The 27,976-nt window shown below is 46.3% G+C and overlaps 1 protein-coding gene and 1 long non-coding RNA gene across 3 annotated transcripts in view; both read left to right on the plus strand.

The window, feature by feature from the left end:
* HSD17B3 (hydroxysteroid 17-beta dehydrogenase 3) overlaps window positions 1-8,317 on the plus strand; it is a 40,123-nt gene extending 31,806 nt beyond the window's left edge. Inside the window, exons 8-11 of one of the 2 annotated variants that reach the window (XM_023627092.2) lie at window positions 848-929; window positions 1,536-1,601; window positions 2,653-2,802; window positions 6,776-8,317. In XM_023627092.2, coding sequence (XP_023482860.1) covers window positions 848-929; window positions 1,536-1,601; window positions 2,653-2,802; window positions 6,776-7,009 — 532 coding nt within the window. In that variant the 3' untranslated portion in view covers window positions 7,010-8,317. The remainder of the gene's footprint in view (window positions 1-847; window positions 930-1,535; window positions 1,602-2,652; window positions 2,803-6,775) is intronic. The other variant, XM_023627093.2, reaches the window with a different exon arrangement.
* Window positions 8,318-8,979: 662 nt separating this feature from the next.
* LOC138920491 (uncharacterized) lies at window positions 8,980-14,011 on the plus strand. The gene is made up of 2 exons (XR_011431743.1): window positions 8,980-9,212; window positions 11,500-14,011. It is a non-coding gene; the product is annotated as an uncharacterized lncRNA (long non-coding RNA).
* Window positions 14,012-27,976: the final 13,965 nt, after the last annotated feature.

The raw sequence follows: 27,976 nt of genomic DNA on the forward strand, positions 1-27,976 counted from the left end.
ACATAGTATTTTAAAAAATTAACTCATGGTGAGCAAGAAAAAGACTTCAGAAGTTGGCCTGAGACCAGGACCATCTCTTTGTTGTTAGGAATTTCAGCTCTTGTCAGAATGAATACTCCAATTTAGTGGTAAAAATCACCACCCCATCAGCATCTCCATTTATTCCATGTTACCAGTCTATTACAACACCCGTTTGAGAGCTGGCTTTTCTCAGGTGGTATTCATTAGAAGCAAGCTGTCAATGGTATTATCTTCCCTGAAGGAAGAAGGGGCTTGTCCTTGCATTCTAATTTGCAGTTTCTTGTTTTGTCCATATTGAACTCTTCTAGTTGGGAAGGATTAAGGATACTGAATTTCAAAAGGATAATTAAGGACCTCAGAGACTTGTGGGGGTGCCTGTGTGAGCAGATGATGGACTGTCAAATTCTGCCAAAGGCAGGATTCTGCATATGACGTCTGTCCTGTTGTGGTCATATTTACAAGTCAGAAGGGACCTCGAGCTCACGTGGTCACATTTGAGAGAGAAGGCTCCCTTCCCCCTGAGCCTCATCTGAGCTGAGTTGGCTCTCTGCATTTTGGTGGCGGATCTTTGTTGTAGCAGAGCCCCTGTTTCCAGCCACAAGTCCTTGATGTCAACTGACTGCCGAGTGACTTCACTGTGCAGTGTCATAGGTCATGATGTAGCGGAAGTTCCATTCACGCTTCTCGGCAGCAGAGCACTCAGTGCCTGGGGAAGCCGAGAGAGGACGGAGTTTTCCCAGCCTTCACATGAGCCTCTGGTTTCTTCCTTTTTGAGAGGTGTGATCAGACAGCAAAGCAATTGAAACTTTGCTTCTTTGCCTTTTAGGCGGAAAGGTCTCATCCTGAACATTTCTTCCGGGGTGGCCCTCTTTCCTTGGCCCATATACTCCCTGTATTCGGCTTCCAAGGTGAGTGATAGCATATAGTCCCAGGCCCCTTCTTCTCCCTCTTGTTTTCCTCAGTGGGAATTTCCTGTGGATCACTTGGCAAGCTGATGGACTGATGTGCCTGGGGGCTCTTCTGTGTTTACAGTGGAGCTCGTCAGCAGGCGTCTGGGTGCAAATAAGAAAAAGGCACTGCCCCTGGGCTGATGAAGGCCTGCAGCTGCACAGCTGGCCAAGTGCAGCCCCGTGGGACTCCAGCCCCCACTCACCTCCTTGCCTGGGAGGTCTTCCTTCCTTCTGTCCTGGAGGCCTAGCCAGGAGTGCCCATGCCCTAGACATGAAAACACATCCTCAGAGGAGGGGCTGCTCTAGACAAGGGAGAGCTTGCCCTGGATAAGGTTACCTATATGCAGTGGCCCTGGGTGTGTGCTTATCGCAAAATGTCTGTTCCTGCTCATTGAGAGAGCTCTTTCCCAGACTGAGAAGTCAAGTCCTAACTCCCATCACGTTGAAGGGCGGCGCGGTAAGGTAGACGGTAGGCTCTCCGCGGTGCCTTTGAAGTCCGAGTGTGCTGGCTCAGAAGGAGAAAGGAAGCTCTTATTCCTCGGGTGTTTCTCCTTCTTGCTCCAGGCTTTTATGCGCACGTTTTCCAAGGCGCTGCAAGCAGAATATAAAGCGAAAGGCATCATAATCCAGGTAAGGTCAACAGTTCTGAGTTTTTAGGAACAGGAACTCTGGATCCCCATTGTGTCGGGGCCACTGCCACCTAGGACTGGGCGCACATGAGTGACCAGGAGGGAGGTGGTCTGGATGACACCACATGAGTTCCTGTGACTATCACGGTTCTGCCTGCTGCTGACCTTCTGGCACCCTGTCCACCCTCTTGCTACCTGTTGCTACATCAGGACAGAAATTGGGGTCTTGTCTACCATCCTGTGCTCTCTGATCTAAGTACAGGAAACAGGCTTACATGGGAGAAACTGTGGAGAAGGAACAAAAGAAAACTGGGCTCTGGGTCCATGTCGGGATGAGGGGAGGGGAGCTTCCCCTTGGGGCTGTTCACCTGGGACAGGCCACAAAGAGCCCACATTGTTCTTGCGCAGGCTAGGAAGAAGCGCTCTGCTTCCCCTCACCTCAACGGCAGAATCGTCATGGAGATGACTTTGTCTTAACCCAAGAGTTGGGTTGTCAGTGCCATCTGTAGGCTGAACAATATGACATCATGAGGTGTCAGTGATATACATGTGTTTGGTTCAGCAACACATTAGAGTTAAGGGCTTCTGGAACCTGGAATAAACAGTTTACAGAGATTTTTTTGTTATTGTTTGGGAAGAAGTTTTACAACATACTATTAGAAATGAAAAAGGCACATCCACAGTTATGTCTTTAAAACTATTGCTGTACAAACTGATTTTCAGTTACAATACCCAGGAGAGAGTATCTCTGGTGGGTGTCCTGCATTTTTATTTTCGAAGTCTGGTAACCACGTCCTCAGCCACCCTGTGTGCGTTTGAACCACCTAGTGTTGTGTGGTGAAGGCCTCATCTTGAGTTAGTGCCTAAGTTAAACGAGAAAACAGCCTTTGTGATTCCCAGCTCTACACCAGTTCTATACCATTATCATTTAGGATCCTGAAACTTTTTATAGGAAGAAAAGAGTTGGAGAATGAAGAGATAGTAAAATGGGTGCTAATTTCTCAGGGCTGGGCCGACTGCTCCTGCATTATGGTCTTTATTTTCCATTGTAGGTGCTGACCCCATATGCTGTTTCAACCCCAATGACAAAGTACCTAAAAACCAACATGATAACCAAGACTGCGGATGAGTTTGCTAAAGAATCACTGAATTATGTCACAATTGGAGATGAAACCTGTGGCTGCCTTGTCCATGAAATCTTGGTAATTGATAACTTCTCTTTCCTCAAAGCAAATGAGGACAGACATGCAGGGCCCTAGCAGGGCTTAGCTAGCTGTTCCTCGCTATTGGAACATGCAACCATTCTCTCTCATGGTAAGAACTGGGTGCCAGAGGGTATGCTCTGAGTGGTAGCGTAGCCCGTGAAAAGGCATATGTAGAAAGGGGAGGAGAAGCTAGAGGCCTGGGGCTCAGTCCACAGATCACCCCAAAGATGGAAAATCTCACCCTTGGCTGCCTTACCTCCCCCCTCAGAAAGTAAGGAGGCTCCCAGAGCTCTTGGGAAGGGAGACCAGGACACAGGGAGCTTCCCTGGGGGGCTGCTGTCTTCCCTGGCCCTCTGTGCTAGTAAATGTTTAACTATCAGCTCTCCAGGAAAAAAGCAAAACAAAACATGTTGATTTGTAGCATTTGCTGATTTCCATGGTGTAAATTCTCCCCCCATGGCCAATGTTGAACTACCAGTGTGTGGTCACTGCACATGAATTCAAGAGGAATGTGCACAGTCGACTCTCAGGAGCAGGTCCAGGCTGGTTCCTGCACACCACAGACTCCACTAAATATGGAAATAAGGTTTGATGGCATATGGCATGACGAGTTCTTACTATTCTTGGGCTGCTTTCAGAAACAAACAAAAACATGGAACGAAGGTAGACCTGAATACTGTGGGCTGATACTGGAAAGAGACAAGCGTGGCGCCAGGGCCGCTCTGCTTTCAGCATCAGACGTTCTTTACCTTCCCTCCATATGTCAACCCCCTCCTCTGCCTCGTAGGCTTTTCTCCCACGGGAATTAGGCCTCTCCCTGTTTCTCTCTCTCTGATGCTGGAAGGATTCATGGTTGAGGCACTAAATCCTCCCAAAGCACTCAGTTACCTCCTGGGACTTACTGAGACTACGGTAAGAGATACCGAATTGTCTCAGATAACGACTTGCTACTCTTACCGTAGGACCTCAACAATGTGCAGAATCACCAAGTGAGCTCACACTACAAAGTGGGCAGGCAGAAAGAACATAAGATCTTTATTTTGAATATTGCTGATCTGTTCTCCAGACTGCCACTTGCTGCATGGCAGGAAAACAAAATAATGGAATGTCCAGCAAGTTTAAACTTAATTTGACTTGGTAATCTAAACTGGCCATTTAGGAAATGTGTTCTCTGTCTATTATTTAGAGGAAAATATTCAGTCTTTCTGGGAGTTTCCCTTCTTCCTGCCTCGCTGACCAAGATGACACTGGGGAGAAGAGCCCCATAATGTCCTGCTGATCTGTAGTGTGTGTGGCTGATGTCCCTCATCTATCTGGTGGTTGCTCACCTTGCTGACTTACAGCTGTGGGAAGTGAGGGTGATGACCCTTTCCGTGCTTTTGGCTTGGCCAGTGGACTCCCCACTCGCTACTGATGGCTACAGACCCCTGAGTCTGCTACCTCCCCCATCTAGCCATAGGCCTGCAGTCCATCTGCAGCTTGGGTTCATACAGGCCCTCTGGCTCTCACCTTCGCATCAGTACCAATGTGGTCCTGAAGGATGCTGGAAACCCAAAATCTCACCCCCTACCTTGCCACGGTGAGATCGTGTTCTGTGGTTGCACTCCAAAAGAGTGGGGGCAATAACTCCTCCTTTTTCCTCAGTGCCACCCTTACTTATCACACTTCCCTATCCTTCACCCCAATCCTCCAGTCCTCCACCCCGCAGCCTAAGCCCAGGGGATACACATATCTGGCCATATCTTCCTCTTTCTTCCACTTCCCACCATCTCCGGGGCAGGAAAAAGTACAGGCTTTTTGTCTGCTTCTCCAGTGTCATATCCTGTCCATCTTGGAGTGGTTTAGCTAGCTCCAATGGGTAAGACATCCCCTCGGCCCGCCCCTCAGGAGAACTCTGTGATCTTAGTCCTCCAGGATGTTGATGTCTTAAATGTCTTTTTTTCTAAAAGCATTTAGACTTTTTTTTTTACACACATACATACAATGCTTTTTAAGATTGGCCCTGAGCTAATATCTGTTGCCAATCTTCCTCTTGCTTTTTTCCTCCGCAAAGCCCCAGTACATGGTTGTAGATCCTAGTTGTCAGTCCTTCCAGTTCTTCTATGTGGGAAGCTGCCTCAGCACGGCTTGATGGTATGGAGGTCTGCGCCCAGGATCCGAACTCACAAGCTCCAGGGCTGCTGAAGTGGAGCATGCAAACTTAACCATTATGCCACTGGGCAGGCCCCCTAGACAATGTTTTTTTGAGACAATTGCCTGGCCTGCAAGACTGTTGTCTTGCTACATAATCCAATTCTAGATGTCAAAAGCTGAATTTTTTTTTACTTTTCTCTTGATTTCTCATGTAACAAACCTAATCTCTTCTGGCAAAGAGATGCCAAGAACAGACTAGGAAACAGATTTTTTTGTGCCTGGTGAAGCAAAAGAGAAAACAAAGGAATATAATCATTAAAACCATTAAAGCAAATCTGAAGTTTACCTGGATTTAGAAAGATCCTTGAATGGACAGATACGGGTAATCATGTAGAACCAGATGGCAAACAAGCAGCCCTTCCATTACAAAGAGGTGAGGCCAAGACAGCATGACCACCCCCCCCCCCACCCAACCCCGGGGAGTTTGGGCAGGGACTGAGGGACTGGGGCAGGGATGGAGCTGGTACCTAAGGGTCCATGTGGCACTTGGGGGGGGGGGGTCATAAGTTACCTCACTTAATCCCCCTAATCATCTTGCGAGACAGGTCATGTGGCCCCTCTTTTACAGCTGAGGAAAGCGCAGCTCAGAGCTGAGTCAGAGCCAGTGAATCGCAGATGGATGAGACCGCCCAAGGCCACCTGGCTGGAATGGTGACACTAGGGTTGAAGTCCACTTTTGTCCATGACAAGCCTTTCCTGGCTCCTTCCACATGGCCTTCTGGGTTGTGAGGAGGTAGACGAAAGAGGGAACCTTTTAGAACATTTTCTAGGGACTGGAATTTTAATTTTCTTAATTTATTTTATTTCTGGTTGACTTCACTAAGCCTAAACATTTAGTTCAAGACAATGCTAACGAAAGGGCTTGATTTTGCTGTGAGGTAAAAAAAAGCTCTGACAGGGAGAAAATGAAGTTCTTGGGGAAGAAGTTGTGTTGATTTCTTGACTTGGCCGGTGGAGGAAGGGCTCTAGTGTGGCTCCCAGAAGCCGTCTTTAGTCCCCTGCTTTGGAACAGCTCAGATAGGCCAAGGATCCGAAGGTCCGAGCAGCCTGCAGCAATGTGAACGCTGCCTGGAAAGCTCGTTTTCCTCTGGCTGAAATTCCCGTGTTCCCTGGGCAGCGCATGGATTGAGCAATGTGCGGTTAACAGGATCGCAGTGAGCACACGGTGACTGCTTCCGGGGCCTGGGCCTGCCTTCCAGGACACGGGCGTGACTGAGGGGAGCAGCCTGCGGGGCCTGGGCCCGGCGCCTCGACCTGGGGCTTCCTCGGTCTTCGAGGCGCAGGCCGCGTGCTAGTTCCTGCCTCCCGGCGCCGCGCAGCGCGCGCGCCCTGCTGGGGTGGGCGGTCTGCGCCTGCGCCTGCGCCTGCGCGATCGCGGACAGGGAGCCGCGCGAGGGAAAGCGCTGCCGACTCTCTCCCGGGATCTCGCGTTAATAGAATCTCGGCGGAGAGAACTTGCGGGCGCTGGCACTCGAGCACGGGGAACAGAAAACGCCACTGAGAGAAAGGGGAAGACGGGGTGACAACGGACAGAATTCTCTAAATTTAGAATCTCCTCAGGGCCGAGCCTGCAAGGGACTGCTCTGGTTTCGGAGACCACTTTGCTAAGAAAGTGTCATGAGACCTTTACACTTTAGCAGCTACTTAAAAGATTTGGAGTCTTAATTTCAGTAGTCAGAAGAGAACAGTTGTCAAGATGATGGCTGTAAAGGGAGATGTTCTGCTGTGACTCCTCGCTCGTCGCCTCCCCCAGACACTCACCTCTTGTCTGTTGCAGGCGAGCTTCCTGGGCCACATCCCGCCCTGGGTCTTCCACAGCGGCGCCTTCCGGAAGCTGCTGCTGGCGTGCTACGTGGACTACCTGAGGCGGAACGCCGCCCTCGGGCCACCACGCGGGGCCGCCCGGGCCGCTGGCGCTGCGCCGTCGGCGGTGGCTGCGGAGGACAGGGCCGCGCGACCGCCCGGCGGGCCCCCGGAGCCGGAGGGCCCGTGTCACGGATCCAGTACCTAGAATACAACTTTTTTTGCAGTTTTGCTTGAGCCTGGAGATCTTTGGGAAAGCTGTGGTGTAAAAACGTGTGTTGTGCAGTGGGGTTTGAGAGTTTGGGTGGGAGGAAATTGGGGTGTCTGTAGGTAAAGCTGGAGGAATTTTCCCCTGGATTCTAACTATGGTGAGAAGGCGGCCTCTGGTTCTTCGAATGTTGAGCTATACCTAGTAAGTTGCTTGCACAGCCGTGTTAAACAATGTCTGAAGTTACTAAACTGCTTAAGGGAGCACTCGGTGGTTCTCAAACTCGGTTCCTCAGAGACCCGGAGAACTGTGTAAGGGACCGCATGGGGGTGACGGCTACATCCGGCCAGTTTCTGAGGACCCCTCATTTCAGCTAATGCAGCACCAGATTTATCCGTTTTATTTATATTTGGGGCTCTACGTAAGGCATAAAAATACAAACAGAAAAGGATGCATTGTTAAAAATGGTTTAAAAACCGTCGCTCTAAGGCCGGAGTTGATAACCGTAGCAACGAGGTGTTTCGCAGGTCTCCAGCTCTTGGGGTGCTGGACTGAGGGCTTTATCTGTCAACGCAGAGGGCTGCTGTGTGGGGGAACTGCTGGCTTTCAGCTCTTGGGGGCGTTGGAGGAGGAGTGTGCCAGCTGGCAGTGGCCAAGACCGCTTCCCCAGGCCGTCACGTGCTCGAGGCCCTGCCGACCTTGGTGCACGCGTCGTTTCTGAGGCGGTCGCCGTCATTCATGGTGTGAGCAAAGACACGATGTGCTGCTGCTCCAGTCAGAAAACGAGTCTGGGGGATTTGGTTCGAACCACAACCAATACAGAACCAGTTCTGTAAATGAACCGGTTATTTACCTTTTGTACTGTCACCTGTGATGCTGGACTTGGAAGCTTCAGACTCGGGTCCTAACTCGCTCAGGCCAGCTGGCCTTGTGTTAGATTCTGCCAAGGGGAGGCAAATTTGGGAGAGTCAAAGGAGGTAGGAGGGGCGGGGGAAACTCCTTCCCATTTGCCTTCTTGTCACTGTCCCTCTGCAGAGAGGACGGCTTTAACCAGACTCAGCACCAACCCAGAGGCAGCCTGCAAGGGTCTGAGCCCCAGCCCCACAATGCCCCCTTTGGGGATCTGAGCATTAGCGATGCAGGGGTCCCTCCTCAGAGCATCCAGTTCCGGAAACACCACCTCTTCCATTTGGCTCCCCTGGCTCTGCAGTTCCTGTTATCTGAGTTACGTAGCATCTTTTTGTTGTTGTTTCAGCCTTGCGACTCTTGTGTTAACAGTTCCCTGTATTAAATCCCATCTGTTTGAAATGCTCAGGGTGCCTTTTCTTTTGTGACTGGACCTGATGGAGACGGTCACATTGGTTATTTTGCCTGATCTAGGGAGCAGGCTGGATGAATGGAATCTCCTTTTTACAATGAAGAATCAGAAACTCTTAATCGGTCAGGGTCCCGAGAGGAAACAGAGGCACGAGTGAGCAATTTGAGGAATTATTTGCAACTGTGTGAGAGGGGGGTGGTAAGTCATCGCAGCTAGTAATAGAGGGGTGCTTTCACTACCCCAAGGCCTGAGGGGCTGGGAAGGGAGCGGTTATTAGAAACCAGTGAGAGAGAAAGAACTGTGTAAGGAGCACTGCCTCAGAGGAGCTGTGACTTCTGGCTGAGAGAGGCTCCCAGGCCATGGCCACCCACAGAGAGGGAGAGGGGAATTGTGATATTATGATTTATAATTAGAAATGTATATTTCATCTTCATCCCCATTCCTTGGAATTTCCTAAGTGATAAGATCAATAAATGTGTCATCTGTTATTCATAACAAGTCCCTTTCAACAACCCTTGAGCTTATATTAATGAGGTTACTTTTGGAAAGCCCCTAAGGAGGAGAGCTGGTTGCCGGGGGAACCAACCATGTGATTAGAGTTGGAACTTTCAGTCCCACTTTGAGGAGGGGGGAGGAGTTAGAGATTGATTTCAGTCACCAAAGGGCGATGATTTAATCCATCAAGCCCACGTCATGAAACCTCCGTAAACTCTGAACTATGAACAGTGGGGTTTGGAGAACTTCCGGGTTGGTGAACATGTGGAGGTGCTGGAAGGTGGTGTGCCTGGAGACGGCATGGAAGCCCCACACCCCTTCCCACGTACGTTGCCCTATGCATCTCTTTCATCTGGCTGTTCCTCAGTTGTATCCTTTTATGATAAACTGGTAAGTAAACTGTTTTCCTCAGTTCTGTGAGCCGTTCTAGCAACTGATTGAACCTGAGGAGTGGGTTGTGGGAACCTCTAATTTACAGCCAGTTGTTCAGAAGCCCAGGTGACAACCTGGACTTGCAATTGGCACCTGAAGTGGGAACAGTCTTATGGGACTGAGCTCTTAACCTGTGGGATATGACACTACCTTCAAGTAGATAGTGTCAGAACTGAGTTAAATTTTAGGACACCCAGATGGTGTTGAGAACTGCTTGGTGGGGCTAAACCTCTTCACACACTTGGTGGTCAGAATTATTGAGAGTAGAGTGTAGGGAGGAGAAGCAGGACTGTTTTTCTTTGTGGGAATGAATACCCACACTTCATCCTCCTGCTGTCTTCTGGGTCTCCTGCTGGTGCCTTCAACTGGTCACATTCTGCTGGAAGCTCCTTGATGTATCATAAGGTCCATCTCTGGAGACACCAAGTTGGAGGGGAGAAGGGTGGAGAGTGGATCTGGAGGAAAGGGATGCAACATAAGACCCACGTTTTAAGTGATTTGCCCAAAGTTGTACCATTACTAGTTGGTAGCTCCTGAATTGGGGCACTGGGTTTCTGCCTATACTCCCCACTATGTTTCAAGAGGAGTAAAACTTTAAGCCAAAAGAATTAGTGTGTTATTGTGGAATCCAAGATTTTAGCAAAGTGGGAGGTGTTTACAGACGTTAGAGCCTAGCCTGCTTCAGTGAGAGACAGCTGTTCTTGCCGGCTGCTCCAGTTATTATTGCTGTGTGATGAGTGACTCCCCAACGTAGTAGCTTAAAATGACGACCATCTTCTTGGGCCTGCAGATTCTGCAGGTCAGAAAGGGCACAGTGGGATGATCTGTTTTGCTCAGTGCTGTCTGGGGGCTCAGCTGGGAAGACTCAAAGGCTGGAAATGATTTGGCCTCTGGAGCTGGAATCATCTGAAGGGTGGCCTAGTTACATGTCTGACAATTGATGGGAGCTGCTGCCTGGGACCCCAGCTTGGGCTGCTGGAGAGAAAGCTATACATGGCCTCTCTAAGTGCTGCTTAGTCTTCTTCACAGGATGGTGGCTGGCTTCCAAGAATGAGTATCCCAAAGAAAACTAGGAGGAAGCCATACTGTCTTGTATGATTTAGCCTGGGAAGTCACATGGCATCATTTGCAAGCCCTCCCAGATTCAATAGGAGGGAACAAGCCCCACCTCTTGATGGGGGAAGGATCCTGTGTAATAGGAAATATTGTCGTGGCCACCTTTGGAAAATACAATGAGCCACACTACTTAATCTTACTCTAATTGTTTCTCCTAGCATATATCTATTATGGGGAATTACTTGGCTTTTCAACTGTTGGTACAGCAACTGATAAAAGTGTAGACATTGTGTTTCTAAACCATCACATCACACCCTAGTGAATTTGCCTTTGGGGAAGAACTTCCACAACCAGCAGCTTAGGCAAGAAAAGGTACACTCTTCAGCTTGTACAACCTGGGGCAGATTTTAGAGATAATTTTTAGTTGTGTAACATAGGGGTTTTTCCAATCCTGGGTTGCTTTGAATGATTGATTGTCTAACAAGCTTTTTGAGCGTCTTTAAATTAAGAGAGAATTTCCCCATAGTAAAGGCCCCAAGATGTTACACTGGCTTATGAAATGATGCTAGGGAAGCCCTGTATTTTAAGATTTTTATCCCTATCACCACCAGCACCAGACAATAGCTAACATTTGTTGAGTACTAGTCCTGTGTCAGGGACTATGTAAATCCTCGTGACAATTTAGGAAGTAGGAACTTGTATTATTATTATCTTCACTTTACAGATGAGGCACAGAAAAGTTGAGTAACTCGCACAGGTTCCCCTGAAGTGAGTGGCGGGGTTGGGACTTGAACGGGGTCCTCTTGCAGGGCTGAAGCCCTGTGGTGGGGCCCTGCCTGTCTGAGAGAAGCTTCTTCAGCTGGACTTCCTGAGGACGGTGAACGCTGTTCCTCCAAGTCTGTATTTTCCACTTTCACGTGTTGTGGAGAGAGGGGAGTAATCAAACTTTGCAGCCGGGCCCATGTGTCTCGATTTCAACACCGACCACTCTCCAATTTACCAGTGTCTGGGAATCGTTTGGGAACAAGGAGGCTTGCCAAATTTCACTGAACATTTGTGTCCGCTGAGGTGTATTGGGCTCTTGTTTCTGACCTGATTCTCTTCTTCTTGTGTGGAGGGCTCGGGACCCCAAGGAACAGCACCGGCAGCTTGTTATCTTGATAGAAGCGTTCACTCTGTGTTCTTCCAGCCTTCCATCTGCACCGCCTCCAGGGATGCCGAAGCCCAGAGGATCCCTCTGACGGCGCTCGGAGCCGGAAGATGAGGTGATTATGGACTGCTGCTCTGAAAACTGTGGGAGCTGTTGCCGGTGCTGTTCCCTGGAACATCATCCATTTCTTGTTCTTGTGGGACGGGAACCAGAATGGCCCACTTCAAAAAGACTCCTTTAGCCAGCGCTTGCTAGAGAAAGCTGAAGACGGTCATCTCAGGGTCAGCATGATTTTAATCATGTTTGTCTCCTTCTGATGCCAAAAAAGATGATTATTCTCATTAGTGTATGCCCTGTGCGTAAGGTTCTGCCTGGCTTGACTTGCTACTGCCCTCTACTGGTCTAGGAGAGAGACTGTTGGGTCTTTCTGTCTAATCCTGTAGGAATTTTAGAACAGAATCCAATTTGGGAAAAGAAATCACTCAATTTTTTTCTTTTACTTCTTTATTTAAAAATAGAGATCTAATTGACATATAACATTATATTCATTTAAGATGTGCAACATAATGATTCAATATATGTGTATATTGCAGAATGATCACCACAGTAAGTCTGCTTAACAGCCCTTACCACATATGGTTGTAAATCTTTTTTTTCTTCTGATGAGAACTTTTAAGATCTACTCTCTTAGCAACTTGCAAGTATACAATACAGTATCGTTAAGTGTAGTCACCATGCTGTACATCACATCCCCAGGGCTTACTCATCTTATAACTGGAAGTTTGTACCTTTTGGCCCCCTTCACCCATTTTGCCCACCCCCAACGCCCTGCCTCTGGCCACCACCAGTCTGTTCTCTGTATCTATGAGCTTGTTTGTTTGTTCTAGATTCCACACATAAGTGGGATCATACGATATTTGTCTTTGTCTGTCTGACATTTATTTGTCTTAGCATAATGCCCTCAAGGTCCATCCCTCAATTTATTTTACTTTTTTGGAGCTGCCTTTGTGTGTGTAGGGGGGTCATCAAGAGAGAAAGAAAAGGAGGAGAGAAGAGCTTCAGTTTCAGTTTCATACTCTGACAAGGTGGGTGACGGTGGCCAAAGCCCTTAGCCTCTTTGGGCTCTGGTTACTTCATCAGTAAAAGTAGAAGGTTTGACCACACGACCTATAATTCTCTATTCAACTCTTATAGTCTGTAAATCTCAAATAAGTTTTGGAAATAAGCTTTCTTTTTTTCTCAATCTTTAAAAAATATTTTTCAGGGCCGGCTTGGTGGCATAGTGGTTAAGTTTGTGCACTACACTTTGGTGGCCTGGGGTTCGAAGGTTCAGATCCCAGGCGTGGACCTACACACTGGTCATCAAGCCATTCTGTGGCAGCATCCCACATACAAAAAGAGGAAGATTGGCACAGATGTTAGCTCAGTGACAATCTTCTTCACGAAAAAAAAAAATCCTGATTATAAACATATATGCTGTGTAGGAAATATAGAAACTATAGAAGAAAAAGAAGAAAATAAAAATCACCATTTATCCCACCACCCAAAATAACCATTCTTCACTGATTGTGGATTTTCTTTTATAAATTTTCTGTGCGTGTGTGTCTAAGTGCAGATTTTACATTCTGCCTTTTCCCTTAAGATAACAGCATGAGATTTGCTTGTGTTAGTAAGTATTGGAAAGATTATTTAAAATTATTACTTAATGCTTATTCATATGCCTGAGGAGAATTTATTTTACCATTCCTTGTTGCTTTGTATTTAGGTATTTTCTGATTTTAAAAATCCTATAGGGGGCCAGCCCCATGGCCAAGTGGTTAAGTATTGCGCTCCGCTGCGGCTGCCCAGGGTTTTGCCAGTTCAGATCCTGGGCGCAGACATGGCACCGCTCGTTAGGCCATGTTGAGGCGGCATCCCACATGCCACAACTAGAAGAACCTGCAACTAAGATATACAACTATGTATGGGGGGGATTTGGGGAGATAAAGCAGAAAAAAAATCTTATAAATAAATTACAACAATATGCATCCTTTTATGTGTTGACATTTTGAGTATTTTTATGATGGCTTTATTAATTCACATACTATACAATTCACCCCTTTAAAGTGTACACTTGGATTGCTTTTAGTATATTCACAAAGTTGTGTGACCATCACCACAATCAATTTTAGAACAATTGTAGAACATTTTGTCACCCACATAGGAGCCCTATACCCATCAGCAGTCACTCCCCATTCCACGTCCCCCTTCCCCAGACCCAGGCAACCACTAATCTACTTTCTGTCTCTATGGATTTGCCTATTCTGGACTTTTAATATAATTAGAATAATATGTGACTTTTTGTTATTGGCTTCTGTCACGTAGCATAATGCTTTCAGTGTTCATCCGTGTTGTAGCATGTCTCAATACTTCATTCCTTTTTATTGCTGAATAGTATTCCATTGTATGGATATACCACATTTTATTTATCAGTTCATCAGTTGATGGATATTTGGGTTGTTTCCACTTTCTGGCTATTATGAATAATACTCCTATGAACATTCGTGTGCAAGTTTTTGTGTGTACATATGTTTTCATTTCTCTTGGGTATACACTTAGCGGTGGAATTGCTGGGTCAAATGGTAACTCTGTGGTTAACCTTTTGAGGAACTGCCACTGTTTTCCAGAGCAGCTGTACTGTTTTTACATGACCACCAGCAGTGTATGAGGGTGCTCATTTCTTCACATCCTCACCAACACTCGTTATTATCAGTCTTTTTGATTACAGCCATCCTGGTGGATGTGAAGTGATATCTCATTGTGGTTTTGATTTTCATCTCCTTGGTGACTAATGATTTTGAGCATCTTTTCCTGTGCTTATTGGCCATTTCTTTATCTTCTTTGGAGAAATGTATACTCAGATTGTTTGCCCCTTTTTAAATGAGGTTGTGTTTTTTTAATTGATGAGTGTGCATCTTTACACTACTGGTTATTTCATTGAGTTAGGATTTCTGGATGAAAATGTCTAAATATTTTTAAAGTTCCTAATACTGATTACCAAGTTGTTTTTAGAAAAGCTATATAAGTTTATACCTCCGTCTTTAGCAGTGATTCTCAACCAGGAGTGTGATTTTTGTCCCCCACGGAACATTTTGCAGTGTCTGCAGACATTTTTGGTTGTTCCAACCTGGGGAAGGAGGGTGCTACTGGCATCTCTTGTGGGTAGAGGCCAGGGATGTTTCTAAACATCCTGCTGTGCACAGCACGGCCTCCTTTCCTCCACCCAAGACAGAAGTATCTGGCCCAAATTGTCAATAGTGCTGATATTGAGAAACTTTGCTTTTTGGTTTATGAGGATATCTGTCTCAATAGACCATTGTTTTCATCCACCAATTATTGATTTTAGAATTATGTTAAATCCTGCCTGGTTAATCATTTGACCATTACACTTTTTAGTTATTCTCCTTTGGATCAGTATGTCTTCCTTCAATAAAAACTGGAATGTGATATATTTAATTCACTCCCACAAGTATTTGTCGAGGCCTACTACATGTTACTCATTGCTATACCCAGAGTAGGTTACAGAAAACCAGTAAGACATTAACTCAAAGGATGTAGTGGTAACAATTATTTACTAGTATTTTTGATACGTGTTATAGACGTCTACATGTTCACTCATCACAGGACACTGTGAAGTAGGTATGATATTATTTAAGTTTGAGTTCACTTGTGAACTTTTAATTGTGTAATAGAGACTCCAACGGTGGCATAAAGGTCTGTAGATGAGCAGGCCTGGGCAGGCAGGCAGCCCTGCTGCATGAGGTTTTCAAGTACCAGTTCCTGCCAGCTCCCCACCACTCTGCTCCTAGGCTGTCCACGACAGGCTGCATCTCCAGCCATCACATCCACATTCAGGCAGCAAGATGGAAGACAGGGATGACAAAAACGGAGCAAAGGTGTCTGCCAGTTTCTTTTTAAGGAAGATTCCTAGAAGCTGTCATGTGATACATTCTTCTGTTTCTCATAGGCAGAGTTTAGTCATACAGCCACACCTAGCTGCAAGGAAGGCCGAGGTTCTGTGACACCATATGCATGTCTCAAGACTTCTGTAACTGTGAAAGAAAGGGGACAGGCATGGGGAGGCAACGGCAGTCTGCGCACAATGTTTGGCTTCCTTTTACAGATAAGAACACAGAAGCTCAAAGACATTATACTGTTATAATTTACATAGATTAAAAATGCCAGACCTGAGATCTGACCCTAGCTCTATGTGATAACAAAATTCGTTTTTTTCTTTTTTCAGTTATATTGCATCATCTTTCACTTAAAGTTTTAGTGAGCTACCAAGACACGAATCAATTATAAAACAAGGCAGATATTTTTGTGTTAGGATATGTCCAGAGAGCAGTAACCCCAGGTCCTGGCTGTGAGTTTAACAGCTTATGTGTGCTAACCTCACGCCAGGGCTGTGGCTCAGCCCTTTGGAGAGAGCCTGCGGGCGTCTGTGGGGCAAGAGCCCTGACCAGGCAGGGGGTCAGACATCAAGGAGGTTGGTTAAATCTGGTAATCATAGAGGGTAACACATACCTTAAACATTTTAACTTAAAAAACTATTATGTAAAATTCCAAATGTACACAAAGCAATCAGAATAGTATAATGTTCCCTCATTATACTATTCAACAAGTATCAACACTTGGCCATTCTTGCTTTATCTATAACTTCTTCTTCTCCCCATCCCCGACTTGAGTTTTTAAATTCCATTTTCTTAAGTAAAATTTACGTCCGTTAAAATACACAAATCTTAACTGTACAGTTTTGACAAATGGAAACAGGTGTGTGATTCACTTGTCCTCTCAAGATAGCGAACATTTCCATCACCCCAGAAAGTTCCCTGAGTTCTAGCACTGTAGATTAGTTTTGCTTGTGCTACAGTTTTATATAAATGAGATCATACAGTAGGGGTTCTTTTGTGTCCGGCTTCTCTTTTACTCAGTGTCATGTCTACAAGAGTCACTCATGTTGCTGCATTCATTCATTTTTACTGTTGAGTATTATTTCCTGTAGGGGTATGTAACAATTTGTTTATCCATTCTCCTCTTGATAGACATTTTGTTTTCCATTTTGGGTTATCATGACAAAAGCTGCTATGAACATCTCTGCCTAAGTGTTTTTGTGGACATATGTTTTCGTTTCTCTTAGGTTTATACCCAGGAGTAAATTTACTGGGTCAGAGGTTTTGTGTATTAAATATTTTATTTTAACTTAAAACATATAAAAGTATGCTCCTTTGCCAATCTTTTGATGTAGGGCCAAGTCTTTTCTTTTAAGTATGAGTCCACTGATTGGAATTGCAGCCTGTATTTCTTCCATAAATCGCCCATAAAATGCATAAACTACAATATATAGTTTTTATTTCTTTAAAGGGGAATGAGAAGGTAAAGACATTTAAAAGCAATTTGAATGCAGAATCCTTTTGGATTTTCAAAATCCCCCCAACAATCTTTTGCAGTTATCTTGTCCACATCTAATTGTACTATAATAATTTTTATTGATTTGTCCTTATTGAGTCTTTCCAAAGTATTCACCTTAGAGTTCATAACATAATAATAATGATAATAGTAATAATTCTCTTTCTTTTAATGCCAAGATTTTATTGGTTTATATAATTTTTAATTCAATTTGTAATTATAACAATAAATACAACTGACATAGACAGGTTTGGGAACAACACAATGGGAACCCAGCTGGCAGGCAGAAATGAAAGGGTACGAACACTTGGCAGTGGGTGTTCAGTAAGCATACTCACGGCTTGCAGTCCGTATTTCGTGCACAGAGAACAGAGAGTGCCAGTGTGCTCTGGTTACTATTGCTGGGTAATAAATATTCCAAAACTTAGCAGCCTAAAGCAGTTATTTTATTATGCTCATGGATTCTGCAGGACAGGGTATGGTGGAAAACACTTGTATCTGCTTCAAGATGCATGGAGCCTCAGTTGGGAAGGCTTGATGAATGGAGGTGACAATGGCTGGGGACTGGAATCATCTGGAGGTCTCTTTATTTACACATCTGGAAATTGATGTGAGCTATTGGCTGTGACCTCAGCTGAGGCTGTCAATTGAAGCCTCTCCATGTGTCTTGGGCTTCCTTATAGCATAGAGATCTTTTTACTTGGCAACTCAGGGCTTCAACAGAGAATGTCCCAGTGACTTTGTAGAAAATGCCTTGTTTTTTCCATCTAGCGTAGAGTTACTTCTGTTCATTACAAATAGATGATATTGAGCATCTTTTTATGGACTTCTTTTTGCCATCCATTTATCTTCTTTGGTGAAGTGTCTGTTTTAGTCTTTTACCCATTTTATAATTCGATTTTTTTGTTTTATTATTATAGAATCAGGAGAGTTTTCTATGTATTCTGCATACAAGTCCTTTGAGTTTTGCAGATATGATGTGCAAATTTTTACACAGTCTATGGCTTACCTTTTTGCCCTCTTAACAGGGTATTTTTCAGAGCAAACATTTCTAATTTTGGTGAAGTCCAATTGATTAAAATTTTCTTTTATGGATTATGCCTTTGGTGTCATATCTTAAAATTTTATGCCTAATCCTAGGTCACAAACATTTTCTCTTGTTTTCCTCTAAAAGTTTTGTAGTTTTACATTTAGATCCAATTTTTAGTTAAGTTTTGTATAATGTGTGAGGTTTAGGTTGAAGTTCATGTTTTTGGCTATGAATGTTCAATTATTCAAATGCCAATTGTTGAAAATAACTTTTCCATTGAGTTGCTGTTGCATCTTTGTAAAAAATCAGTTTGCCATCCTTATGTGGGTCTACTTCTGAACCTTCTATGCTGTTTCATTGATTTATACATCTATGCTTCTGCCAATACCATGTTATCTTTATTGCTGTAGCTATAGTAAGTCGTAAAATCAGGTAATAGTTTTAAAAAATAATTTTAATGATTTAGTTACTTTGCTTTTTGTATAAATTTTAGATTTAGCTTATCTTTATCTACAAAGAATCTTGCCAGGATTTTTGATAGGAATTGTATTAAACCTGTAGATCAATTAAGGAAATTGACATCTTTACTATGTTGATTCTTAACAATCCATGAACGTGGTATGTCTCTCCATTTATTTAGATCTTCTCTGATTTCTTTCATTAGAGTTTTGTAGTTTTCAGCATACAGATCCTACACACGCTTTGTTAGATTTATACCTATCTCCTTCTCTCTTTCTTTCTCTTTTTTCTCCAGCAGTTATAAATGGTATTGTGTTTTTAATTTCAGTTTCCAATTGTCCATTGCTAGTATACAGAATACAATTAATTTTTGTATGCTGACCTTGTGTCCTGTGGCTTTGCTGAAGTCACTTATTAGTACTAAGAACTTTTTTTTGTAGATTCCTTGAGATTTTCTACACAGACAGTCATGTCATCTGCAAATAAGGACAGTTTTATTTCTTCTTTTCCAATCTATATGCCTTGTGTTTCCTTTTCTTGCCTTATTGCACTGGCTAGGACTTCTGATACTATGTTTTTTTTCTTTTATATTGGCACTTGAGCTAACAACTGTTGCCAATCTTTTTTTTTCCCCCTGCTTTTTTCTGCCCAAATCCCCCCAGTACATAGTTGTATATTTTAGTTGTGAGTCCTTCTAGCTGTGGCATGTGGGACACCGCCTCAACGTGGCCTGATGAGTGGTGCCATGTCTGTGCCCAGGATCTGAACTAGTGAAACCCCGGGCCACTGAAGCGGAGTGCGCAAACTTAACCACTTGGCCACGGGGCCGGCCCCCTGATACTATGTTGAATAGGAGTGATGAAAGCAGAAATCCTTGCCTTGTTTCTGTTCTTAGGTGGAAGAATTTAGTCTTTGCCGTTAAGTAAAATGTTACCTGTAGGTATATAACATCACTTTTAATGGCTGCATAATATTCTGGCATATTTAGCCAATGCTTCTATTGGGCATGTAGCTTGTATCTTATTTTTTGCTATTATAAACCATGTTTCGATGAATGTTCTTACAGCAAAAGTTTTATGCACATCACAATTACACACTCCTAAATGTCCACACTCTCTACTTTCCTCCTTTTACTATGAATGAAAGGTCCTCTGCTTTCCATCCCATCTTGCCTGTAATTATCTCCTTTACTTTCTTCACCATCAGCTTCTCTCCCACTCCTGGATCATTCTCAACAGGATACAAATGATCTCTAGTATGTGCCATTAAAAAATATTCCTTCCTTGTCTCTCATCCTCCAGCTGCTGCCTGCTCTCTTTTCCCTTTCATGGAGCTTCTCAAGAGATTCCTTTGTCACTGCCTCCACTTCCTCACTTCACATTCTTTCTTCAACCCATTCCAGTCAGACTCTCTTCTCACCTCTCCACTGAGACTAAGCTTGTCAAAATCAGCAATGACTCTTATGTTGCCAAGCCAGTGGTCACTTTTTGGCTTGTATTGTGATTGCCACCCATTGACTCTTCTTGGAACACTTCATGTGACCTCAGGACACCACACCCTAATTTCCTTCTACCTCACTGGCTGCTCCAGAGCATGACTGCAAATTTATCCTCCCACCTGCATGGCATCAGGATTGTGTTTAGTAAAATGAACTTGGAAGTTTTCAATTTGTTTCTATCCTGTAGAACAGTTTAAATAGCAAAGACATCTTCAATTCTTTGAAGGTTTGAAAGAATCTGCCTCAAAAACTACTTGGGCCGGCATATATTTTGGAGATGTTTCTTAGTTATACATTCAGCTTATTCCATAGCTATTGACTCATTGACATTTGTCTCTTTTTCTTTGGCCCGATTCTTCCCTGCTTGTTGGATAGTGACATAAATCATGGACTACTAGCTTAGAAGGTTTTATTTATTTATTTACATTTAATGGGCTCTATTCTTTTCACTCTAATTTATTATTTCAGTTAGGTCTAAAGGATGTTGTTCCATAAGGAGAATGAAGACTTTGCTATGTTAAGCAGTGAACCTGTCCCACATAGGCTGTAGGATTAAGGCAAATGAAAGGAAGTTGAAGCACCTCCATGATCTTCCAGTCTCCTCTTCCTCCTGGCACAAGCTGAAGAATTGTTTGAAATGACACTGGGACTTTACACTTTGTCTGGACAATGAGCTCTCTGGGATCTCACCTCTCCCACAGGATCCTTGGCCTCTTCCTCTCCACTGGTTGGAAGGGCTATGATTTTCCAAGGTCCCTAGGTGTTGAGCAGTTGGTTTTCACAGATAACTCTTTTGAACTGCTGGCCCCTAAATCCAGACTGGTGCCCCAGTGGTCTGCACATCCATTCGCTGGACTGGTTCCTCTTGTGCTTTCCCTGTAATTGAGGGCAATGGGGTTGGAGACCTTCCCCCAGAATGCAGATCTACACTAGGTCTCCAGCAGAGAGCCCTGGCTCTGAACCCACCTCATAGGGATAATACTCATCTTTCCTGTTGAGTTTCCCCAGTGGTATGGGCTGAATTGTGTCTCCCTATACTTCATACATGGAGGTCCTAGCCCCCAGGACCTCAGAATGTCATCATGTTTGGAGAGAACGTCTTCAGAGAGGTGACTAAACTAAAATGAGGCTGTTAGGGCAGGTCCTAATCCAATCTGACTGGTGTCCTTGTAAGAAGAGGAAATTTGGACACGGAGAGATGTCATGGGTGCTCACACAAGAGGAAAGACCATCTGAAGACACAGGGAGAAGGTGGCCATCTGCAAGCCAAAGAAAGTGGCCTCAGGAGAAACCCACCCTGCTGACACCTTGATCTTAGACTTCTAGCCTCCAGAACCATGAGAAATAAATTTCTGTTGTTTAAGCCAGCCAGTCTGTGATATTTTGTTATGGCAGCTGAGCAGACTAGAGCACCTAGTAAAGTTTGTTCCTTATCCCATGACATGGAGTGTGTGGAATTTATTCTAAGTCTAGTGTCTGACAAGTAGGTGGTGTCTGGAATGGGCCTGATTTGCGTGACCTGAACCTAAAATCCTGCCTACTCTCACAGTAATAAAACAAAATCACTAATGCATATCAATATATGTCAATAGATGTCAATGGTGTGGTAGGAGGAGTAGCTGAGGGAGATGCTACACTAACTACTCTACCAGCAGCCACACTTTAGGGCAACCGGCCCCAAAGGTCTCATTATATTAAGTTTATAGATAAGAAAACTGAAGCTCAGAGAAGTTAAGCAGACTGCCAAAGTTCTACCCTAAGTGTTAGAACCAAGGCTAGAACCATTATAACATGGTCTTGAATATGAAGATACTTTACTGACCACCCCCAGAAAGATAACACGGGCATGCTGGGAAGCTTGCAAAGCTGGGAGGGGTCTGTAAAGATCCAGCTGCTACTCCCCCTGGTGGCCACAAGGGCATGTTCAGCAAGACCAAGAAAATATGGGTGGAGTCCCAGCATGAGCTAGATGAGGAAGGATGTTCTCTTTCCCAGAAGATTCATGGTCATGAACCACTGTGTGTTGAGTAGCAGTAGGAGTGTCAGTCACTGACCAAGGCATGAGTTAATTCCTGAAGAGGAGAAAGGACTCTATGGCCGAGAATTTCTATTTAAGAGAGTTTTAGGGACAGTCACGTGGATGGGAGTAGGGGCTAGATGTACCATTTGACTCAGATTGTGTGTTACTGAGGTGGCTTTGGCTGTGGGGAAACTGTATTTTGAAAGGCTCACTTTCTCAGCCGCCTCCTGGTGTTTCCTCTGCTTGGTGTTTCTTGTCACTGCGGGTGGCAGCTGATCATCCTCAGACATTTCCGAAAACGCTGGGTGGGGAAGATGGTGCTCGGTGTGGACTTTGGGCGTGCCCTCTCCTCTTGGTCCACCTACACCATCGGTTTCCAAACCTAACTGTGCACGAGAGCCATCAGGACCAGTTGGAAACTAGAGGATTTCAGGCTCTGCTCCAGACCGCCTGAATTAGCTGTCTCTAAGGGGTACAGCCCAGGGTCTGACGTTTGTTGTTGTTTTTTAAACAGCTTTATTGAGGTACTGACATACAATAAGCTTGTACATATTAAAAGTGTATAATTTGATTAAGTTTTGAAACTCTCACCACGGTCAGTCACGATCACCACAATAAGGCTTGCTACCTGTTCAACTGTTGAGTAGGCCAACCCATCTGCGGCATTTTGCTGTGGCCACTCCAGCAAACTAGACCCCCCCAAACCCCCTGTGCCCTTTGTAATCTGTCCCTCCTGCTTCATCCCAACCCCAGGAAACCACTGATCTGCTTCCCGTCACTATAGATTAAACTGCATTCCTCAGAAATTTATACAAATGGAATCACACAATATGTATTCTTTCTTGGTCCGGCTTCTTCTGCTCAATGTAATTATTTTGAAATCCATCCATGTTGCTGTGTGTACAGATCATCCCTTTGTCTCGCTGAGTGGTATGTTCTATGGATTGTCTGTATAACAATTTATTCATCCATTCACCTGTTGATGGACATTTGGGTTGTTTCTAGTTTGGGGATTTACAGATGAAGCTGTTATGAGCATTCATGTTCAAGTCTCTGTTTGAACATATATTTTCACTTCTTTTGGGTAAATACCTGGGAGTAGAGTGGCTGGGTCATAGGATAGGTATATTTTTACTATTTAAAGAAACTGCAAAACTGTTTTCCAAAGTGGTTCTACCATTTTATGTTCCCACCAACAGTGAGTGAGAGCCCCAGCTGCTTCACATTCTTGCAGGATCCGAGTTTTTCACGAACTCCCCAGTGACTGTGAAGCAACAGGCCCCGCACCAGTCTGAGACTGTTCTCTGGCCTCCGCAGATCCAGGGACCGGACCAGCTGGGCGGAGGCGGGGGTGGTGAGGGAGGATTTGGGCCCGGAATGAAGTGCCTCTGGCTGAGACATGATGAAACATCACATGCACGTGAGCTGGGAGCTGCTCCAAGATCCCGGTATTTTCTCCTCCTATAACATCTCTAACATCTATACTGGCGGAAATCCTAACATAAAGGCCTATCTCAAATTCTCTCTCAGAAACTCCTTAGCACCTGGCACCTCTTTTAGATGACGCCGCAGAAAGAATATATGGTTTAGAGTGAGGTACATGTGAGTTTTAAATATTATTTAATTTCTTATACTTAGTTTCTTATTTGCAAAATGAGGATGAAAAGACGTGGCACTTCGGGTTGTTGTGAAATCATGCAGGTGGGTACCAATACCTGGCTCATGACAGGCACCCAACAAATGCCATCTCTCTCCCCTTGTCATTCTGCTTTGGAGTTAGGACATTGCTGCACTTGGCTTCTTTCCCCTCAAGGGCAGGAACTAAGCCCATCCAACTTTACTACATATGCAGGACTTTGTGTTCCCACAGTACGTGCTCCATAAACACGTGCAGATGGAGGACCATATCTGAGGAAACTGTCTGCTCTTTCTCTATGGGCCAGGACATTTTGGGCAACATCCCTTTGGGGGCTATTAGAGTTGGTGAGTGGGGCTCTGCCCCCAAGTCTGGTGACTCTGACCCTACAGAGGCTTTGTCATCTTGCTGAGTTTTCCTTCCTTCCTTACTCCTTCCTTCCATCCATCTTTCCTTCCTTCTTTCCTCCCCCCCCCTTTCTTTAGTCTCCCTCTCTTTCTCCCTCCCTTCCCTCTTCTTTTCCTCCCTCCCTCCCTCCCTCCCTCCCTTCCGTTCTTTCCTTTTCCCCCCATTCAATCAACAAGTATTTATTGTGTGCCTAATGTATATCTGGCAGAGTGCAAGGCACTAGCGATCCAGTGTAAGCTGTCCTGGGGCTGATGGTCCAGTGGGGGAGACACACAACCAACACACCGCAGAAACAGAGGTACGATTACCGCTGTGACAGCACTACAGACAAGGGGTACCCAGGGCTGTGAAAGTCTGCTGGAGATGGAGGCCAGTCAAGGAGGTTGAGAAGCAGATCTGGGACTAGAGGGAGGCGAGGCAACGAGCGCCAGGCATTTAAGAAGTACTCACTCTCAAGGCCGCGCCTCGGCTCCCGGCCTCTTTTACACCAAGTTGGAAATAAAGGTCAGCCGCTGTTTGGGCACAAGAGCTTCCTGATTTTTTTCAGTGAGCAAAAAAAGTTATGGAAAGAATGGGATTTAGGAATATTAGTTCTTGATGAATCGGAATCTTTTGTCGGGGTGAGACCATACAAACGGCCAGGGGCCGAGGGTTCAGGTCTGGTTCAGCGAGGCTGTGAAGCCCGTGTGTCCTGTGCCCTCCCAGGCGGGTCCTAGCACACCCCTGCACGGGTTCGCAGAGGTGCTGTGGGCAGGCTGCCTGCGCCAGACCGTCCAGCGAACGCTGACCAGCCCGCGGCGCCTGGGGAGGCTCCGTCTCCCCAAGGCTCCCTGAACCCTGGCGAAGTGCAGCAGAACCCCGTCTCTCACAGTCACGAAGCTTTACTCTCTGCTTCAGGGTGTCTTTGTAGCTCCTGGAACTCTAGGAAGATCAAAGAAAAAAGCTTACAGCATCAACATCCAAAAAGGGGGTGTGGCCTTCACCCTCCCTGCCTTCACCTGGGGCTTTGGCTCAAATCACCCTACTCTTTGGCTCATGGCCCTGCAGAAAGGCACAAGCATATTTCACGCAACATCATGCTATTTCCCTGGTCCTTGGTGGGATCCGTCCACAGGCTGGTTAGTAACCCCGGTGGTCCGGCTCTACAAGATGAGCAGGCTAATCAGACTTCTCTTTCAGGAGCGTGGTGCTGGGAAGGGGAGGGACTGAGGCCAGAGGCAGTGCTTTGTGAAGTGTAACTGTGAGAGGATAGCATCCTGAACTGGGCACAGCCTCTTCAAGCCAGAAGCCATGAGCACAGCAGAACAGTGAGAGCCAGGTGGAGTAAGGCCACTTGGCAGAGGTGGTCACGCTGCACAGGCCCCAGCAAGTGGACACCTGGGAGTCTCGGCCTGCATGGCTGCAGTGCAAGGATTCCACCGGTGCCCACTACAGGGCAGCAGCACACACCTACCTGGTCCTGAGGCCTCGTGGAGATGGTGGGGACATCTCTGCTCCTTGCAACCAGAAGATCCAGGTGACCTGAGAGCTGGACTGGGCTGTGTTGGAGAGCATTAGAAGGGACGGTGTTTTGTTTAAAATCCCTTTGAAATGGGACAGTTACTGCCTTGCTTTTGTGTGTGTGTGCATGTGTGTATGTAGGGAGTGGTAAAGCCTGTATCACACACATTACCTCACGCAATCTTTACAACAACCCTGTGATGTAAGCAGCAAGCTTTAAACTCTTTTCCTGCCTGCAGAGAACAGAGAATTCCAACACCTTGCCCAGAGTGCCAGGGCCAGACTGTACTCCCACGACTTTAACTTCCATTTGGAATGCTCCCCTTCCCGCTCTCAGACTGACCAGATGCCCATCCACCAACCTGTAGTTGTGATGCACGCAAGCCATAACTATCGTTTAACTTGCGCACCTGTCGGAGGCGGAGGCGCGAGCCAGGGCCTGAGGCGGAGGGCCGGCCGCGGGGCGCGGAGCGCGGAGCCGCCGCACGAGGGCACTGTGCCTCCGTGCTGGCCCCCGCGCCCCGGCCGGCCGCCCACCGGCGTAGAGCCGTCTTGCTCACGCAGGTCCCCTTTCTCGGTATGATTGCGAGGCATTGGAAATGGCTTGGAGTCATCGGGACATCTTCCAGAAGCTAAAAAACACGTGGGGCTGGATAACCAGGGCCCCCAGTTGAAGTTGGGACAGCAGCGGCTTGCATCATGTTCTCTCATCCATCCAGCTGGGTCGGCCTGTCCTGGGTCCCCCGGAGACGCCTAGCTCCAGCCTCTGCTTAAAGGGCACCAGGCACAGACTTGACTGGACAGTGTTTCAAAGTAACGCTTTCCTGGGACAACTGGCCAGTGTGGTCAGCCTGGCCAGGAAACACACCGGTGGTGGTTATGGAGAATTTGGTCCCATGGACTCGGTTCTTGGCCCTACAAGAAGCAGCAGCAGCAGGCAGTGGTCGTTGAAGGGCTGCAGCGTCCACTCTGGCGGGGCGCTGCTCAAAGGCTAGCGAACGACGTGTTTTCCCAGGTCCACTCTGCACCGGGCTTGGGATAGACAGGGTCAGGCCACTGGCTGGTTTTTATAGCTTGTCTTTTCAGTAAGAGTGATGTTGGGATTTTGTTCCGTTTCCTGACCTGGTCCAAACAGAATGCCAAATCTGATGGAGACTTTGGCTGTCTCCTTCTCCTTTCGGCTGAAGGAGACTCCTGGCCTCCCTGGGCAGGGGCGCCTGCAGTGCCCTTGCTCTGGTGGGCACCCCACCGAGGGGCTGCTCATAGCCGGGGGGAGCACCGGCTGCAGCTTCGACTTAAAAAGAACGTGCTCTGCTCTGGCTTCTGTCCATGAGCTCTGGAAGGGCTGGCCTCCTCTCAGCGGGCTGGGGGGCCATGGGCGGGCGGGCAGGCATCAAAGATGACCTGCAGGCCCGTGAGCACCCCTCTCTCGGGGGAGCTCCTTGAGGCCGGGCTGTGCGTGTCCAGTGCTCTGCAGGGCTCCTGTCCCATTCTTCCCTGGCTGTTGGGAACTCTGCCGACTGCAAGAATTATCCCATGGGCTCATAGCACAGGCTATGAAGATGGACACTTCTCTTTCTGAAAAGTATTTTTTTGGTTATAGAGTTCATACACATTTTATTTCTCTAACTTACTATTTTGAAATAATTTGGGGCTTATAAAAAATATAAAAATTATACAAAAATTTCCCTTCACCCAGACCCCCTCAGTAAAAGCGTCTGAGAGTGAGTGCAGAGTGACGGCCCTCAGCTCTCGGTGCTTCCGTCTGTGTGTCCGAAAGGCACAGCCACAGTCTAAGGGACCAGCTTGGGAGATGACCCCAACACGGTGCTGTTACTATGGACACACCTTATTCACATTTTCCCATTGCCTCACTAACGTGCTGTTCCGGACCCCACCTTGGGTTAGTGTGGGCTCATCTCTGGTCTCCTTTAACCTGGAACGTTCCTTAGTCAGCCATCGTCTTTTACGACCTAGACATTTCTGAAGAGTACAGGCCCATTACTGTAGGAAGTCCCTGACTTCGGGCTTGTCTGGTATCCTGTCACTGTTAGATGGGGCTCTCCCCAGGGCAACCTGTCAGGAGGCCCACACTGTCCATTTGTTCCATTACTGGAGAGGTTACTTTTACCCCTTGAGTCAGTGGGGTCTGCCAGGTTTCTCCACTGTGAAGTTATCGTTTTCCCCTTCATAATCAGTAAGTGTCCTGTGACTATCCTATTTCTCAGACCCATTGCACATTTTAGATAATTTGAGAGCATCGTCCAGGCGAGGGGAAGGACAGACTCAGAGCCCCCTGAGGGAGCACCGCGGTTCTCCCGGTGAGCACGGACTCTCCTCACCTTCACTGGCTTCACTGTTCCCTTTGCGTCCAATCCTCGAACCCAGCTGGAAACCCAGCTGTATTCCTGCGGCTGGAATGCTCATGTCATCCCCTGGCCCACCTTTTCCTTTGGGGTGTCATGGAGACTGCCTGAAACAGAGGTGCAATTCTAATTGAATTCCTAGGTCTGGCAC

This window comes from Equus caballus, chromosome 23 (genome assembly GCF_041296265.1).
Source record: "Equus caballus isolate H_3958 breed thoroughbred chromosome 23, TB-T2T, whole genome shotgun sequence".
NCBI classification, from domain to species: Eukaryota; Metazoa; Chordata; class Mammalia; order Perissodactyla; family Equidae; genus Equus; species Equus caballus.